Source organism: Mytilus edulis, chromosome 8 (genome assembly GCF_963676685.1).
Source record: "Mytilus edulis chromosome 8, xbMytEdul2.2, whole genome shotgun sequence".
Lineage (NCBI taxonomy): Eukaryota > Metazoa > Mollusca > Bivalvia > Mytilida > Mytilidae > Mytilus > Mytilus edulis.
Genome location: NC_092351.1, coordinates 62,949,914 through 62,968,516, shown reverse-complemented (window position 1 = coordinate 62,968,516; position 18,603 = coordinate 62,949,914). Strand labels below are relative to the sequence as shown.

The window sequence follows — 18,603 nt, the reverse complement described above, 5'->3', positions numbered from 1 at the left end:
TTAATAAGAAAACTTAAAAATTAATGTTTTATGTTGAAGCTCTACCGATTCATAGAGAAGGGGTTGGGAGAGATTTTCTCGTGGAACTGAAGTGTTTTCCGGACTATAATAGTCTGATCCGCTATAATACAAATTAATAGAAAAAAAAACAAGCAATAATTAAAAACCAATTGTTCAAAGAACAATTGAAGGTCTTTCCACCAATAAGGATCTATTTTGATATGAAAATATTAAAATTCAGTTGAAAATGTCAGTTCCTATGGCTAAATGATATATAAATATGAATTTCAAGCAAAGTTCAAAATCTAGAACGTCCAATTAACCTATGACCTTGACCTCAATTTCAAGGTCATAAACCAAGGATCCCAAATTAAAAGACCCTAGGTCTGTATTATGTATGGTTCATGAGTAATATCACTTTACGCATAATTCTAAATATAACAGGGGCAAAAATCCCATTTATTCTCTTCGCACCCTTCCAATCAAAATTTATAAATTACGACATGTCGCAACTAACAATTTAGTAAAAATAATTTGTTGAAATCTTATAAGGTTAATGAAAAAGAGTGAAAATAAGCAAAAATCAAAATTTAGAATTTGACCTTGACCTTTGACGTTGACCTAATTTTCATTTTTTTGGACCAAGGATCTTAAATCAAAAGACCCTAAGCCTTTACTTTATAATGATAATGAGTTATATTACCATACAACTAATATAAGATATAAAAGGGGGAAAAGTCGCATCAAATGTTTACGTACCCTTTTAACTAAAATTTACGTGTTACGCCATGTCGTAACACACATTTTGTGAAAATATTTTGTCGATATCTTATAGGATTTCTGAAAATAAGAGATAACAAGCCAAAATCATATTTTTGAACATGACCTTGACCTTTGACCTTGACCTCATTTTCATTTTTTTGGACCAAGGACCTCAAATCAAAAGACCCTAGGCCTCTATCACTAATGGTTTTCCAGTAACAAATTTATTTCATTTATTTCATTACAAAAGGGGAAATAACTCTCATATGGAGTCTTCGTAAAGCTTCGGTGAAAATAAAACGTAACATCCTGAGGATATAACGAGCAATTTGGAAAAATAAATTTGTCGCTTTCTTTTACGGTTGCGGAGGAGATCTGATAACAAGAAAAACAGTGTTTGGGGAGATAACTCTTACAAAGAAAAGTGTTCAGTTAAACAAGGTCAGTTTCAAAAGCGTATAGACTGAATGATATCATATACAAAAAAACTAAGCGACATCTTTTGAAACATTTTTACACCGCAAGAAAAAAATTAGGCGGAAGAAAAAAAAATAATCAGAACAAATACAATAGGTCTTTCCACAAGAAAGGTGGAAAGACCTAATAATTGTCCCCGCTAATTCCCTTGCATATATTTGTGCAGAACTGACATGCTAGATATGCCGTAGTACTTTCGCCTTGACATTCTGGAGTGCAAAGATGAGTGCATTTGCAGTGCATAGTTTATCCATAAAAAAAGTAATCGATTGCCATTATATTTAAAATGTATATAAAACAAATGGTTTCCATTCAAGTTACTTTTATTATTTTTAATTTGTTAATAAAACTAAAGCTTAACATCTTTTATCTAAGAAAAAACAATTAATCCATTCTTAGGGAAAAAAATCAATCCTTTAAAATTTATTGTAAAAAGCCATCTGAACAACATGCATTCCAACGTTTTTATTTTGGCTTTAATACGTCTTTGCGTGTGTAACGTTAGGTGACACCAGTATCGTGCGACGTTTCATAGTAAAAATGTGTTTATAATTCACAAGTTTACAAATATCTCGAAACTCCATACCATAATTTAGTTTAAACACACGTGTGTTTGTCCCATTGAAGTATACCCTACTATACCTACAAAATGTATATCTCTTTTTATTCGCACCGTTTTACCTGTTTGCTGTACTTCTATCATTTCCTATGAAAGCAGATTAACTCAAAAGGGTTCTTTGAAAGGAAACGACCAAAGAGCAGAAAACAGCCTGAGGCCACCGATGGGTCATTAACGCATTGTGAAAACCCCCAAAGAGAGGCGGACACCAGCTGGCCCCTTAGCAATTTTTAAAAGTATACTATTTAGTACACATTCAGTGTGTTAATCATGTACGAGTGTAGAGAAAGATTAATATAAAACAAAAATCTACAATTTATTGGACAGAGTAAAGTGGGGGGAAAAAATCCCCTTTGTAATTTATATATCGATTGTATTCGACGACCTAGTGCGAACTAACATTTGCTGCATCTGAACGCAGTCTATACATGTAGATCTCATCTGAATTCATTTGTCCTATTGAGGCAATTGATCTACGTTAAACTCGGTTCTGCCGTAAAATCTTAATAGAACTAAATATCAACAAAAAAATGCCTTGAGCAAAAGTAATCTATCGAATTCAATCATTTATAACTTCCATTCATTTTTCTTAGTAAATAACAGGGGAAAAAAATGTTATTTATGATTTACACTTATTATACAACACATATCGTAATTAAACGTTCTATATTATAAAGGATAATAGCCTTTCTTTCGTCCATAAAACTTTTTTAACATTTATTTTTACTCATATTTCGAAACGATTAATATGTACAAAGTTGTAAATGATAAACTATGTCGTAACAGTGTCAGGCAAGAGTGTATAAAATTGAGAAAGGAAATGGGGAATGTGTCAAAGCGACAACAACCCGACCATTGAGCAGACAACAGACGAAGGCCACTAATGGGTCTTCAATGTACATGTAGCGAGAAACTCCCGCACCCGGAGGCGTTCTTCAGCTGGCCCCTTAAAAATATATATTCTAGTTCAGTTATAATGGACGTCATACTAAACTCCGAATTATACACAAGAAACTAAAATTAAAAATCATACAAGCCTTAAACAAAGGCCAGAGGCTCCTTACTCATGTTACTTGGGACAGGCGCAAAATTGCGGCGGTGTTAAACATGTTAATGAGATCTCACCCCCCCTCCTATAACTCTAGCCAATGGATTATCCAAAAAAAAGGAGAGTCCGAAAAAATATGTGCATATATCATTTCTTAAATTCTATAATTACAATTCTTTTATGAAACTGAATGTTTCATAGACTGCCAAGTAACATTGACCTAATTGATAACTTATGATACATTATCTTTTAGCAATAAACTTTAGTTGAAGTTGTTATATCCTATGTGAATTACTAAAAATAGAATATTTTGTGTTATTGTAAAGATAAGTTGGAAACAATGTACTAGTACTTTTTCTTCAGTGTACACAATTATACATACTTAAACTGAAAATACTTTAATTTATAAGTATATGTAGAGATGAAAAGCAGTGCTTCAGAAATAGGAAACATTTTTATTTTATCCGTAAGTACAGTTTATAAACGTATAGAACTTTAAATGCAAACAACTTGAGTTTTACTTCCTGCGTCAGGTAAATATATATAATGTATGCAAAATAAGAAAAACACATTAAATAACAACATCGGCTTCCCTGCTGGCATAGAGGGCGTACACTTTTATCATCCATTTAAATATCATGGTTTTTTTTCCACAGTTTTAGTTAATTATATAATTTTTAGTATAAAATCGTTAAAAAAGAAATTGCCTCGATTCGGCCGGCTCCACCACCCCTTCAACTTCAAAACTTCTGGTTCCACCCCTGAGTTTTCAATATCTATATGGTGTTCTAATTGTATTGTTTTTGTGTTTGTTTGAATAAATTATACTGTTTCAAAACGAACAGAGCAGAATTATCATGCATGCCTATTATTTACCATCATTATTGATATCAATCAGTATGTATGTTAATTTGCATTTGTTGTTTGTGTGAATATATTGTGATTGTTGTTGATGTATATATATGCGCTATAAGTATAATTTTATTATGAATAAAGACATACACATTTGAAATTTAAAAATAGATGACCTGATCTGACAAAAACAAATTGGTACATGACATAACAAAATTCTTAAGGCGTCAGTCATAATATTATTGTTTTTGTATGAATAAGATTTAGGGGACGACTATTGATATTCTAGGTAGAGGGGGGGGGGGGGGTGGAGGAGCGGGAGGATTTGTTTTGGATCGCTTATTTATTTTTGTAAACTAAGAGGACATATTACCTATTTTCTGCACTTTTGAAGCAAGATTTTTCATTTTCATTAAAGCAAGGGACTGATTTTTTATTTTCCCATTTATATCTATAATATTCGAAAACATACAATTTTTAAATTATTTGTTTATTATGAATAATACATGTATAGTCAAGTCATTATGTACCATTTAATCAGAATTAATCATCATCCTCTTCAGAATTGAATCTTCTATATTCCTAACTGAATATACATGTATGTCATATATATACAGTATTTAAGTTTTGTTGTAACTAGCCTTTCTTTTTTTTTGTTTTTTTTTAAGAATTGGCAAACATGTTTCGCCGAGCGGAGCGATGCAAAATTTGTTTTTAAAGGTTTTTCAGCCTCTGAAGGCCCAACGAAGCTATGAAACAAAGGATGCTAAATCATGCTTTCTTGGTGTTCCCCAGTCCCGTATTGAATCTGAAAACGCAAGATCTGTTTTAATAATTTTTTGACAATATTTTGGTCTCAAAACAAAATGTAAAGATTCTGTGTAAGACTTAATTTTCTAGGGACAACATCAAAAGACCAATATGCAAGATAAAGCAAAAATGTAATTCACATAGTTAAGTCTGTGGCTGCTGTTTATTTTCTAAACTCATGATCAAGTTAATAACAAAATTACTAAATTACAAAAGGAATGCAAAACTTTCATCATACAGAATACAGATCAATGAACAAAAGACAAATAAATAAGAACCATTGATCCCGAAAAATCAGGAGCTATGTCTGAGGGAGAACAGAACTGGCTTCTTGCAAGGCACTCGCCGTGAACACAATTTGATATGGAGACAAGCGTTTGATTTTGAAATGTCGTATATGAGGCATTTGCCTCAATGTACATTTTTGTAGTTACGGTCCTGTAATAAAAGTGAGGTAAATGTTTTTGAGAAAATATACCTCAAGTAAAATGAAACCAATTTTCAGACATTTCAAGTATGTTTAAAAAATATCTATACTTTTATCATTAAAAGATTTGGGAAGTGTTTCCCGAATTTTTTTGGAAAAAAGATGAAGTTATGAAGAATCTGGTGCCATCTCATACTCTCGATTAGACCTGCTGAGTTATTCATAATCAAAACATTGCAAGTCATGTTTTATTTTCACACTATCACAGAAAAAAACCCCATTTTTTTTGGTGATTATCAAGGCTGAGTTATTTATTTTTAAAATCCTCCTGTCTCCCTCGACCCCACCCCCCCCCCCTTTTCCCCCGAATATCAAATGGTCGTCCTCTTAAATGAAAAGATGTTAAAATGTTCCCTTATGATTAAAGAAACAGTAAGGCTGTAGAAAACTTGCGGCAACCTTTTTTTTTTCGCCATAACATCTATATGCAGAAGACCTGGATGTTGTTCACCAATGTCTGCCGTTAGCAGCAGCCTTTTCGGAACAAATGTAAAAGTATACCGCAAGTTTATTATTCTTTATCTTTAGATTTAATGGCTATTCTGTACTTATTTTTTAACTGTACATTGTTCTCTTCTGTGATCAGTATTTTGTTATCCAATTCTTGAATTTTAAAGTTGTTTTTTATTTATTTATTTTGCCCATTATTCTCTATTATTTAAAACCTATTCACATCCTCGTACAATATTACGACTTAGCTAACTCGTTATAACGACTGAAAAAAACTCGTTATAAGGACTAAAAAAACTCGTTATAAGTACTGAAAAACTCGTTATAAGGACTAACAAAAACTCGTTATAACGTCTAAAAAACTCTTTATAAGGATTAAAAAAACTCGTTATAAGAATTAAAAAAACTCGTTATAACGTCTAAAAAACTCGTTATAAGGACTAAAAAAATCGTTATAAAAACTAAAAAAACTCGTTATAAGGAGTAAAAAAACTCGTTATAACGTCTAAAAAACTCGTTATAAGGACTAAAAAAATCGTTATAAAAACTAAAAAAACTCGTTATAAGGTCTAAAAAAACTCGTTATAACGACTAAAAACACTCGTTTTAAGGAGTAAAAAAAAATCGTTATAAGGACTAAAAAAGTCGTTATAATGACTAAACAACTCTTTATATGGACTAAAACTAAGGACTACACAACTCGTTATAACGACTAAACTTTTTTGTGCTACTGTTTTTGTTTTTGTTTTTGTTTTTGTATTTGTATTTTTATTTAGTAATTTTTCTTTTATATTTTAACATTTTTTACTTAATAAATGTGTTCGGTCTACTCATTGCATCAAATAGCATGCACTAAGTGTGTTTGTTATTTCAACACAGTGTAAGTTTATACACATACAAATAACATAAATTATTTTCATATTAAATTTTGTACATATTTAAGAATAGAAAAGAAGGAGTATACGGTATCAGGGACGGAGCCAGCCATTTTAAAAGGGGGTTCTCATCCCAGGACAAAAGGGGGGTTCCAACTATACGTCCCCTTTTAAATGCATTGATCGTTAAAAAAAAGGGGGTTCTAACCCCCGGAACCCTCCCCTAGATCCGCCAGAGGGTATCCATGATCAAAGCCACAAAATCAGTACATGCACAATAACATAAAAAAATCAAGGATTAGCCCTTTGGTTGTTGTTCTTCGTCTTATTGAGGTCCCTTTATTTTTGTTCTGCACTTGGAAAAAATTTAAAACTCAAATAAGAAGATCAGAAAATAGTGACCCTCTCCTCTAGCTCTTGTGATATGAAATGAAATAATTTAATCTGTGTTTCGGATTTGTATATATATAGAAGATACACTATATTATATTTATTATAATAAGCCATTGGACTCTGTATACCTTGACACTTTCAACAAAAACCACCCAAATATAAATACTTTTAGTTACGTAGTGTGCTATTGACCTAATACGATATATGGGGTCAGTAAAATCCATATGGGGTGAGAGTGAAGCGAAGCTGCGATAAAGAGGCTCTTGTGTATGAGCCTATATATTAGGGAGCAATCATTTAACTTCAAAATGGGTCGGGGGGGGGGGGTTGTCTGTTTAAGCCAGAAATTTTATTTACTTTCTCATCGCTTACAATCAACTTATTTTAATCGAAATTTGACATTTTATTAAGGTACAAGTATGGGGAAATCTGGATTCAACCTTAAAAATATGTTATTCTCTCCTTGTACAGATTATTTTTTGTCATCAATGTGGGATTCAGCATATAATTATTTTCTAACCCCCCTCCCCTGTTGTGAGGTTTAATTGTCGGTCCCTCCCTTAATACGCGCGTTTCGACTATCCACCTTTTAATTAGATGCAAATCAAATGAATAATTCCAAGAACATATATCCAAGATAGAGTTTATATACATTGTAAGGAAGTCCACAATTAGTGTTTTTCCTATTATGTCATCATTATACAAAAGAATGTAATAACACAAGTTAAGTAACGACAAGTTGTGTGTTTAAATGAATTATGATAAACAAATTGAAATTGGTTAAATCTATACCACTGAAGTCAATAATTTGATTTAAAAATTTATTTTGAAATAAAAAATTCGTAGAACATGATAAAACTATTTAAAAAATCCTATATAAACGCACATATACATTATTTATTCATTTTCAAATTTTCAGCAACAAAACTATATACAAGTACAATATATATCGATGCAACGTATATGTTATAATTTATCCTATTATACATGTATTTATATATATAGGGTCTAAGCTTCCTGAGACATCGCATGAAGTTGTCATATCTATTGAACTTGTGCAACTATCATTTTGAAATATATAGATATGTTTTCCATGTTTTTATTTTAATATAATTGTATTGAAATGTGAACGTTTTATAGCCCACCCTTCATTGTACAAAAAAGTACATCTTATATGCCGTTACACCTGTACGTATAATTTAACTCCATTACTTAAACATGCAATCCTACCTAACGAACTTATTCTACATTGTTATTTGAAATTATAAGATATAAAAAGAAGATTTGGTATGAGTGCCAAGTGCAACGAGACAACTCATCACAAGCGACCAAATGACAGAAATTAACAACTATATAGGTTACCTACCATTCAGCCAAAAAGGTCCCGAAATGACAATTTTAAAACATTTCAAACGAAAATACTAACAGCCTAATTTATTTACCAAAACAATGACCGAAAAAATCATATGTTACACAGCAACAAACGACAACCACTTAATCTCACCGAATATAATAATGGAATATAAATGTAGCGGGGTGAAACATGTTTGACGGCGCCTTAACCCTCCCCTAAATATTAACAGTAGTGCTACAACATCAACACAAGCACAAACTATAAAAAGCGAATAGCAAATATTGTATAAAGAAACAAAAACAAAAACACACTACTGAATCACAGGCTCCTGACTTGGGGCAGGCACATGTTTAAGGTGGCGGGGTTAAAATATTGGACAGTGGTGTAACAGTACAACATAAGACAAACTATAAAAATCAGTCTAAAAGGGCTTAACTTGTCAGATGGATACACATTGAAATACATATAGCAACAAGAATGTGTCCATAGTACACGGATGGCTTACTCCCACTATCATTTTCTATGTTCAGTGGACCGTGAAATTGGGGTAAAAACTTTAATTTGGAATTAAAATTAGAAAGATCATATCATATCATAGGGAACATGTGTACTAAGTTTCAAGTTGATGTAACTTTAACTTCATCAAAAACTACCTTGACCAAAAACTTTAACCTGAACTTTGCATTATCATTTTCTATGTTCAGTGGACCATGAAATTGGGGTCAAAACTATAATTTGGCATTAAAATTAGAAAGATCATATCATGGGGAACATGTGTATTAAGTTTCAAGTTGATTGGACTTCAGCTTCATCAAAAACTACCTCGACCAAAAACTTTAACCTGAAGCGAACGGACGGACGGACGCACAGACGGACGCACAGACAGACGCACAGACGAACGGAGGCACAGACCAGAAAACATAATGCCCCTCTACTATCGTAGGTGGGGCATAAAAACACAGAATGAACGTAGCCGGATACTTGCACTGCACACCCCAACAACAGAAAGACAAATCTGCAAGTACGACAGCTGGTTAAATGCCAAAAACAACTCCTTTGTTAATAAAAATAGATGACCACTCATAATACTTTAGTATGGAGATTGTTCAGAGGACTGAAAATCTGTTGGTAAATAAATCTGCATTTGATGATAAAGAAATGTGTAATATCTAAATGTATATTTCAGGTTGTTTTGTTTTGCATCAATGAAGGTAGTACTTACAACATAAGCAAATACGAAAGAAGATGTCCTTACAGATCCGAATGGATTATAAAAGCAGCAGAAAAGTGCGGAAACGTTTCGATGTATAATTGTGTCCTGGATGACAATACCAATGTTTATAATGAATTTTGTCGAAAAGAACCTGTGTTATGGAAAAAAGGTGTGGAAAATATATGTATATTCTGTAGAATAAAGGTTAATTAATTAAAAAAGACTTTTAAACATCTAAAATGGCAGGTTTAAAAGTAAGAATTAAACATATAAACTGACAATATGAAAGTTAAACAATTTGCTACAAAATATATTAAAAAAAAATGTCGTTCTTAATGGTGCATTTTCTGTTTCATTTTGTCTCTTGTGGCAACATACCGCATCTTCTTTTTTATAGCATGTAAAAAATAATGCGTGTGGAGAAGCAACATGATTTCTCACAGAATCGTCTTATTATATCAGTAAGCATTTGTAGTAGTATAGACAACAATCCGAACCGAAAAGCAGAAAACAGCCCAAACTCATAACGGGTCTCCATCACAACGACAAAATCCCGCCTCCGGAGGCGGGCTTTAGACGGCCCTTGAACAATGGCACATAGACAATAATAGTGCATTGACTTGCCATGTCAACGATATATATATAAGGACGAGGCTAAAAAAGGAGAAGTGCGAGGCTCTCATTTACATTTATCTATCAAATTTAAAGCACATGCAATGAAGGCAATGTTGATAAATTTCCTTACCAAATACCTTCAAATTTCTAAAGGCACATACCGAAGACCAATTACGGAATAAATATTTCACCTCAAGTAATCTTTTACAAACATTTGTCTAACTGCTATCATTAAAATTGTCATTATTTTGATCTAATTCTTGTTCGTATAAGGTTTATTTATTAAGGTTCGATAACTTCATATCACATTATGCAAAAACTAGCATACGTATGTACTTAGCATTCATTTGATAGTTTGTTCATATGTGTAATGGATAATGTGATATTAATATAATTATTCATCATTTAAGGTAGCAAAGCTGTACTCCGTGGAAACATTGACGAGGAATTATGTTCCAAAGAAAACTATCAACCGTTTCTTTTCAGTACGAATGGGACTAGTAAATGTGTGTTTTCCAAGTCGTTATGCAGCAGCCAAGGTCTGGTTATTTATAAAAACGGATCTACATCTGAGGACCGACAATGTCGATGCAATCATGTAAATGGATATTCATTTGTTGTGGATTCTACAAACCCATCATACTGCAGTCTGCATCATGCAGACTGTTCGTGTTACCAAAAGTTATGTCGGAACGGATCTTTTGTACTCTCATCTGGTAAATATATTCTACCATCACATATATATTGTTTAAGCCTCCATTTCGGTCTGTGGTTTCCTGTTAAAAGTTCTCTCTATACAAACGTAACTACTAATTGCAAATACTACGTATACACAAAGAGGCATTTTTACCACAGTTAACAATTCGAATTGCGGCCGATGCAAGCATAGCACTGATACGCTTATTCTGTCGGCGCAATCGATATAACTCCTTTTAGGGTTCAGGCTATTTCTTCAGTGTTTGTTACTTACTTTTTATTTGCTTCCTAATCGCTATATGCAACGAGAACAGCGGTGTACATTAGCAGCATTTCATGATCATTGACTGTTTTGTAGCTATATATTCGTCGTTCATCCGTGTATTAAACTGATTCAGAATATTTCTATATGTGTATTCGTCATTTATATGTGTATGTATTATGATTTGCCGCATGCGACACATTTCTGATTTGACTTAATATAACCGAAACCGAATCTTGAAAAGTATATATATAATATTGTCAATGCTATTGTTTCTTTTTACAAGATTACAACTGTATTTTGGGTGCCAGTATTGGTACGTCAACGGAGATACCGATAATTGATAAGAGGTAGGAATATATACAGCTGTAATCATACTCTATAATATGTGTTATATGATTTTCATATACTAGTACCCACACATACCAGAGTGTGATTGGTCCATTTATTTAGAGAACATGATGTCGAAATGACTTTCGTAACATAATAAACGCAAAGTCGATTTCACTGTTATATACACATACGAATGAAATCCTGTGGTTGAAAGAAAGTTAAAATTTATAGAGGAGCAGAACAAAAGTTTGAGCTGAGAATTATTAGGAATAACAAGATTTTTTTTCTGATGCAATTGAAACGTAAACCGGGACGCTGACTCACGAACTTATCGTTTATTGCTGATATGTTTGCCCTCAATATTCGCTTGGCTTTAATATCATAGTTTGTAACTACATAAATTTCATGTGTTTCAATTTATATTCAAAATACTTTAATTTCTAGTTTAGTATTTTTTTCAGATATCAAAATAGTGCGGTTTCTGATTGTGATAACATTTCTACCATCGGAATATTTTCCTTTGAAGTTACACGCGACATATACTAGTAACTGCAGGTGTACAAAGCAGCGTCCTATTGTATTCTATTTGCATGAGCAGTGTCATTGTTATTTATGTAGGGCAGATAATACATAAATATATATTCAGTTCAGTTTTCCTACAAGACAATTTAGAAAGCATGCGGTCGTTATTTTTACAAGAGTATAATGAGGAAACACTACATTTCATTTTCAAATTCAGACATATTGCGTTGCATAGGTTATATATCGTATCGACAACATTATCGCTGTCGACAATCTTATATTTGTTCTCTAATGCATTGCGTGAATTAATTTTAAACACTTTTAAATAGTTTATTAAACCTTTTACAGAAGCACAATGAAGTTTGGTACAAAATCTTTCTATGTCTCAGATCATAGTGAGTATGATAAATATGATGACTTTTATTTAATGAAATATTAAAGCAAGAGTTAGACTGTCACAATCATAACTTGAGGCTGTACAGAGCATGTGTCGATCACTTAAACAAAACCTCACTTAAGGGCAATAACTTCTATAGAGTGACAGTCTACTACATGTAACTATTTCAGCAAAATTTGACTTGTTTGTAGTACTTGTCTTGCTGATAATGTTTGCTATTTAACGTTATTAATGTCTTTAATGTCTTTTTTTGATTTTATTTTCATAGAAGGCAAAGTATTCAAAAAAAGGCAGTAACTCCAATAAGGTGTCGTCGGACGATTTCCTTAATATAATCTCAGTCGTAGTTCGTGTGTTGCTGACTATATTTGCTTATTTGAGTTGTTTTAATTGCTATATATTGTAATTTTAAAGATAAAAGGCACAAACATAAAAATGGAAAAAAGTCCGTCATCAAAATGACAACTCTAATTGCTATTTTTTCTAGCGTAAACACTAGAAATTCAACAGTTATTGACTATCTTGTATCTCGTTTTTTATATAGATTAGACCGTTGGTTTTCCCGTTTGAATGGTTTTACACTGTTAATTTTGGGGCCCTTTATAGCTTGTTCGGTGTGAGCTAATGCTCCGTGTTGTACCTGGACCTATAATGGTTTACTTTTATAAATTGTTATTTGGATGGAGAGTTGTCTCATTGGCACTCATACCATATCTTCCTATATCTATCACATCAAGATATGTGTATGTGCACGATAACTGTGTTTCAAATAATGCCGGAATATGGTAAATTATTCAAACGGTCTGCGACAATTTAAGACCATGTTTAAGTGCATATGATATAATAGTTTGTGTTTTGATTTTAGGTAACTGGTTTCTGACTGTTGTAAAAGTTTTGATTCTTATAAGCCTTGTAGTGACAATAGGTACGTAGTTTTATAGCGTGAATTACGAATTAGAAATATAAAATATTCGATTTGAAATCTAGAGTTATGAAATACCAATTTACAAGAAACAGATTCGAAAAAGTTGTATTAACTGACTCTCCTTATCAATCATTATTTACACTAAAAACATAGTTATTATATTTCGTCCTAAAGTAAGGAATATTGCCACTAAGAGTTACGCAATCAACACTCAATTAATAATTAGTAAACTATATTAACTCATGCCTTTTGTCTGCAATTAAACAAGTTGAAAATGGAATATGTTCATAGCCTGTTCTTGCATTCGTTTCAGTATTCATTGCTGTTTTATTCCTGCATAGTGTTTGTAAGTATTAACATACAAATAGACACGAAACGTGATCATTAATATCAAATTCAATACATCATAAGTGATACTGTCTCTACTATACCCATAGTTGATTGATATGCTATATGTATGCCTGAACTGTAAACCAAAGGTTGGGTCTCGATGGCCGAGTGGTCTAAGTAGTTACTACTGTGATCACCAGCCAGTCAACACTGAGGTTGTGAGTGCAGTCGACTGCAATCTTAATTGACTAGGATTGTCAGTTTCCCTAATAAAGGTCGGTGGTTTTCTCCGGGCACTCCGGCTTGCACAACGAATAAAAACTAGCCGCCAGCAAATAGCACAAACAACGATGCTTAAAAGTGGCTTCAAAACACAAAAAACAAAATCAATTCAAGTAACCGTACGTTTTTCAACAATATTAAAGCAAAAGCAATACCATTTTAAAAGCTATGAAAGATTCCGACATGAAAACATGTAAAAATAATTGAACGTGAACATCAATGGTATGATTAATGTGCAAACAATTAACACATTTAAGATACCTTATGCAACAACCTACCGGAACTATTGAATTATAAGATTCCGACAACCACGGACAGGGCATATAAAATGCATGTAGTAGGGTTAAACATGTTTTTGAGTATGAATGCATACCACCATACCCTTAACCCTGAACAGTAGTCTAACAAAACAAATATGCAAGTTTAAAAAAACAGTTTGAAAAAGATTTGATTCAGCAAATAGACACAAAACACAACACACAAATAACAAAACAGAATGACGGACACAACATACCGATGAAAGAGTACAGCTAGCCAATAATAACTAAATTGTATTAACGCTGCTCATCATACTCAAATGTCCATCAGTACACATTCAATGGATTTAATATAAATACGTCATACATAGACGAGAAAAACATGACGTGTTGTAATGCCAACATATAAGTATTTACAGGATGTAGAGGACCGTTAGTATTCATAACTGTATAGTAACAAAATAAAATATTAACATATTTTTTTTACATGTTCAACAGAAGACCAAATGATATGGGGGTATTTATCAATGACACTAGATCAGTATATGCACAGACAAAAACATACAAAAGCTAAGGAACAGCGTTTTTATTGCTGTTCTTCATCTCAAAGTCACAGTGAGGCTTTCAACAGGAGCAAGCAAAAAGTGTGTTTGTCTCTCTGTACCTAGAGTACAATACAATTTGATGAATATGATTTTATGTAAACATTCGTTACATGTATCAATTTTCTTAACATACATTAAGTTATTTCTAAACATTGAACATGCGATAGAATGAATTATGGGTAATGCACGCGTAATAAGGGTTAAACTTTCCTCCGAACGCACAATAACTAAGTTTGGGGTCCTCGATCGGAACACTTTTGACTTTAACTGCAATATCTTGAATATAACTGGTACGAAAAGTTATGTATTTTTTACTTTTCATATGATGAATTTCAACACATCTGTCAAAACAGATTTAACGTTAAATAAACAAACAACAGTAGAAGGTCACCAATATATAGGTCTTCAATGCAGCGAGAAATTCCCGCACCCGGAGCCGCTTTTTCGTGTAAAATGTATATATTTTTTTAACATGACTGTACTCATTGCAACGATAATTGTCAGCAATTTCGACCGCAAAATGTGAATCCAAATACAGCTCTAAATACACAAAAAAAATGTATAGTTGTTAATATTATTCTTCATTTTACAGATCAACCTTCTCTTTCGCCTGATCATGACTTTTACTACTCATCAAGAGGAAATGAGATTAAAATACAATGTAAAACAGAATCATATTTTCGCCTGAAATTTGTCCGCTGGCGGAAGAAATCAGCCGATGGAACGGAGATAGATATACCATTAAATGATATACGATATACGATATTACAGAATATCCCATTCGGAATAGTAATAAATGAAACAGAGAAAAACGAAAGACACGATGATTCAGGAACCTACACATGTTTCGTAAAATCATTTTTTTATGGAATTATTCCTTGTTCTGTGACAGTAATTGTTGACGGTAAGATTATGACTCATTACATATACAATGTAGCAATGTTATAAACAATCCAAATCAAATAAATCCAAATGTAACAGTTTATCTAAATAACTACATTATGTAAAACTGATATTTGAATAATATAATACAAATTTCAAAACACGTTCAGAAAATATTTTTTTAAATCTGGAACTCTCCATTAGAATGCAGTTATTCATTGGTAATGCAGGTCTAACGATATGCCGATTTATTTTTCGTCCTACATCCTGTTCTGAATAAATGATTTGTGTTTACTGAAAAAAAATACACATTATTCTAGTTTTGTTTCTAAAATTTCATCCTCAAATGATATTTCATTCACCGAATACTTTTGAATTACGAAAGATAAAATGTCTCACAAGAAGAAATGACCGTTGATCGATAATGTTCATGATCAGACTGAACTCATTCATTGGCATCAGACAACATTATTTTTTTTTGTGTTGAACAATATAACTGTCGACGTCAAACCTGACCAATAGTTGTACACTGTCAGATGAAAAAGTAATAACAATTAAAAAAAAACAGATTGAGACAAAGGAATACGTATTTGAAATGTAGTTGTATACATTGATTAAAGTTTCAATGAAAAAATTGATTTCAGATTAATTTTAATCAGTATAATTTATGCAAGGTTTAAACAATATCATAAATATGTAATCTAATCATTTTATAAGTTTTATATATTCTTTTCTCCTACAGACCAAAACGCGTTTGCAATTACACCATCCTATTTAGATGTCGATTCAAATACAATTTTGCTGAAATGTACCATGCCAAAAATTTTAAACCAATTTATGGCCAAGTCTGCTACATGGAAAAGACTTAAAGATGACGGAATTGAGACAATAGTTGGCACCACAGACAGCGATAATGGCAAATACTGTATATCACCTGACCCCCCAGAATTGCAGATAATAAATTCAAATGAAAATAACAGAGGGAAATATATATGTCATTTATCAGATGGAATAGAAGAAAGGATAGCAGATGTGTTTCTTGGTAAATTTTGTTATTTTTTAAATTTTGCACAAAGTTATCATTGGAAAGCAAACATTGTGAGCATTTTAAAAAATGACCAACGTATCTTGTTATCTCCACATTATTTTTACGTTCCTCTATACATACAAAAAGAATCATTTAAAACATTATTATGATAACTAGAAATGAATTGAAACAATCAATGTGGATAATTATAAGGATATGGATCGAGGTATGAAGAAAATATATTATGTATTTAGTACTTCTCCTTTTACTATTTAGGCTAATGAGACAAATGAACCCCGTTTATGTTTTAGGGGAATTTTATAAAAGAGTGTTTCAATTGGTTTGTTTGACCACACACACGCACACGCACACACATCCACACACATGTGCAAACACACATCACCACCTTTGATATATAGTATCAGATATTCATTTTCTTTTTTTTAGACTGTCCAAAAATTAGTGTTGATGAGAAACAGATTTTAGCTTCGGCAAATGAAAAGAAATCTTTAAATTACTACATATCAACTTCACTACCTGCAGTAAAAAGTCTAATAAAAAAGCAAAACGAAGAAGAACATATTCTTTTGCCAACTGATGAAAACGACGATTTCATGTCACTTGAAATTACAAGTACATGTTTGAACGACAAAGGAACATATGTTTGCCAAGCAAAAAATAGTTTGGGAACGGGAAGAGCATCAACCGAGCTTTATGTTGGTGGTGAGTATATTTTGTTTTCTTTTGCACAAGCAAAAACAAAGTTGAAATTTTTAAAACAAAATATTTTGACATACATGTACATGTAGTTAATGATACTTTATTTTCTTATTGAAAACTTTTAATAAAAATATAACATTACGTTGTTGTGCTAATGACATTATTTTTTTGGATTGTCACGCTGGAATTGAAACCAAAATGAACGCATATATTTGCTACTGATTGACACAATGTTATAAGTTAAGCATCTTAGTCAGTTCATCTTTCGTATACCCAGCTCATAATTAACGCTTTAATGATAAGAAAAGCTTTCAAAAAAATACCCAGACTACTTCAAGCACTTTCAAACATTGCTCAACTCTTCCAAGTTTTTTTTTTAACATTTTTTAGTGTCAAATTGTTTGTTGTATGGTTTCAGATAATATAATAACCTTGCGATATCAAATAAATGGAGTAGGTATGGTGTATCCGAAACTCTGGTAAAACTTATTCATCACTGACATTTCCATGAACGTTTTTTTTTATACGATACATTGCAAAACAGCTGCATTGCAATCATTTCAGGAGTTTCAAATACAAAAACATAGACATTGCGACACAGCGTAGACCATTTAGATTAAACAGTGTACAGGCACATGTAATTCTAAAAACTACTTTCAAACCAATGGCTTGATCTCGTAACAGATTCTGTATTTTTGAAAACATTATATATGCGCTATATTGCCGTGGTTCCTGACGCTTGCATGAATTGGACTCCGATTTATTTCAAGAAATTTTACATACATGTAGTCAAACGTGAATACTTCCATTACTATTCATTGATATCGAAGAAAACTAAGGTAAATGCAATTGTGAGATTGTCAAAATACAAAGTACTATTTGAGAACATTGAGAGTAATGATTGTCCTCTTTCTATTTATATAATATAGTTTGTTGATTTCCTATTTACAACTCTTGGTTCTATGTGGTATGAATTTATGACATATTGTGAGGATCAATTAAAATATCTTTGAAATAAACATCATTTATTTTAATATACTGGTCTTATAATTATAGTGTACGCCAGACATGAACCTTATTTGTTGTCTTATTTATAATTTTAGAGAGACCTTGTATCGAAATAAGCGAAATTTGTTATAAAACACAACGACAAAATAACGTCACCCTTCTCTGCGAAGTTACCAGCGATTTGACATTAATTAAACTAGTATGGGAGAAAAATAACTTTTCGTTGATTGAAACAAATGATGAAAGTAAGTTCAGTGGAGGAAATCTGCTGTGTCCTTCACTGACAATTAAAGATGCCGAACCTACTGATACAGGATCTTACGTGTGCTATGCTACAAACGATATTGGGACTTCTGAAAGTTCAGCTATTACTTTACTAAGTACGTATAAGTAGTTAAATTC

The 18,603-nt window shown here is 32.1% G+C and overlaps 1 protein-coding gene across 1 annotated transcript in view; it reads left to right on the top strand.

The window, feature by feature from the left end:
* Positions 1-3,233: 3,233 nt before the first annotated feature.
* Positions 3,234-18,603, top strand: part of LOC139486045 (uncharacterized) — a 39,171-nt gene continuing 23,801 nt past the window's right edge. The window contains exons 1-11 of the mRNA XM_071270738.1: positions 3,234-3,372; positions 9,314-9,509; positions 10,366-10,671; positions 11,200-11,263; positions 12,117-12,163; positions 13,031-13,090; positions 13,404-13,436; positions 15,157-15,468; positions 16,189-16,488; positions 16,921-17,196; positions 18,297-18,581. Coding sequence (XP_071126839.1) covers positions 3,328-3,372; positions 9,314-9,509; positions 10,366-10,671; positions 11,200-11,263; positions 12,117-12,163; positions 13,031-13,090; positions 13,404-13,436; positions 15,157-15,468; positions 16,189-16,488; positions 16,921-17,196; positions 18,297-18,581 — 1,924 coding nt within the window. The 5' untranslated portion in view covers positions 3,234-3,327. The remainder of the gene's footprint in view (positions 3,373-9,313; positions 9,510-10,365; positions 10,672-11,199; positions 11,264-12,116; positions 12,164-13,030; positions 13,091-13,403; positions 13,437-15,156; positions 15,469-16,188; positions 16,489-16,920; positions 17,197-18,296; positions 18,582-18,603) is intronic.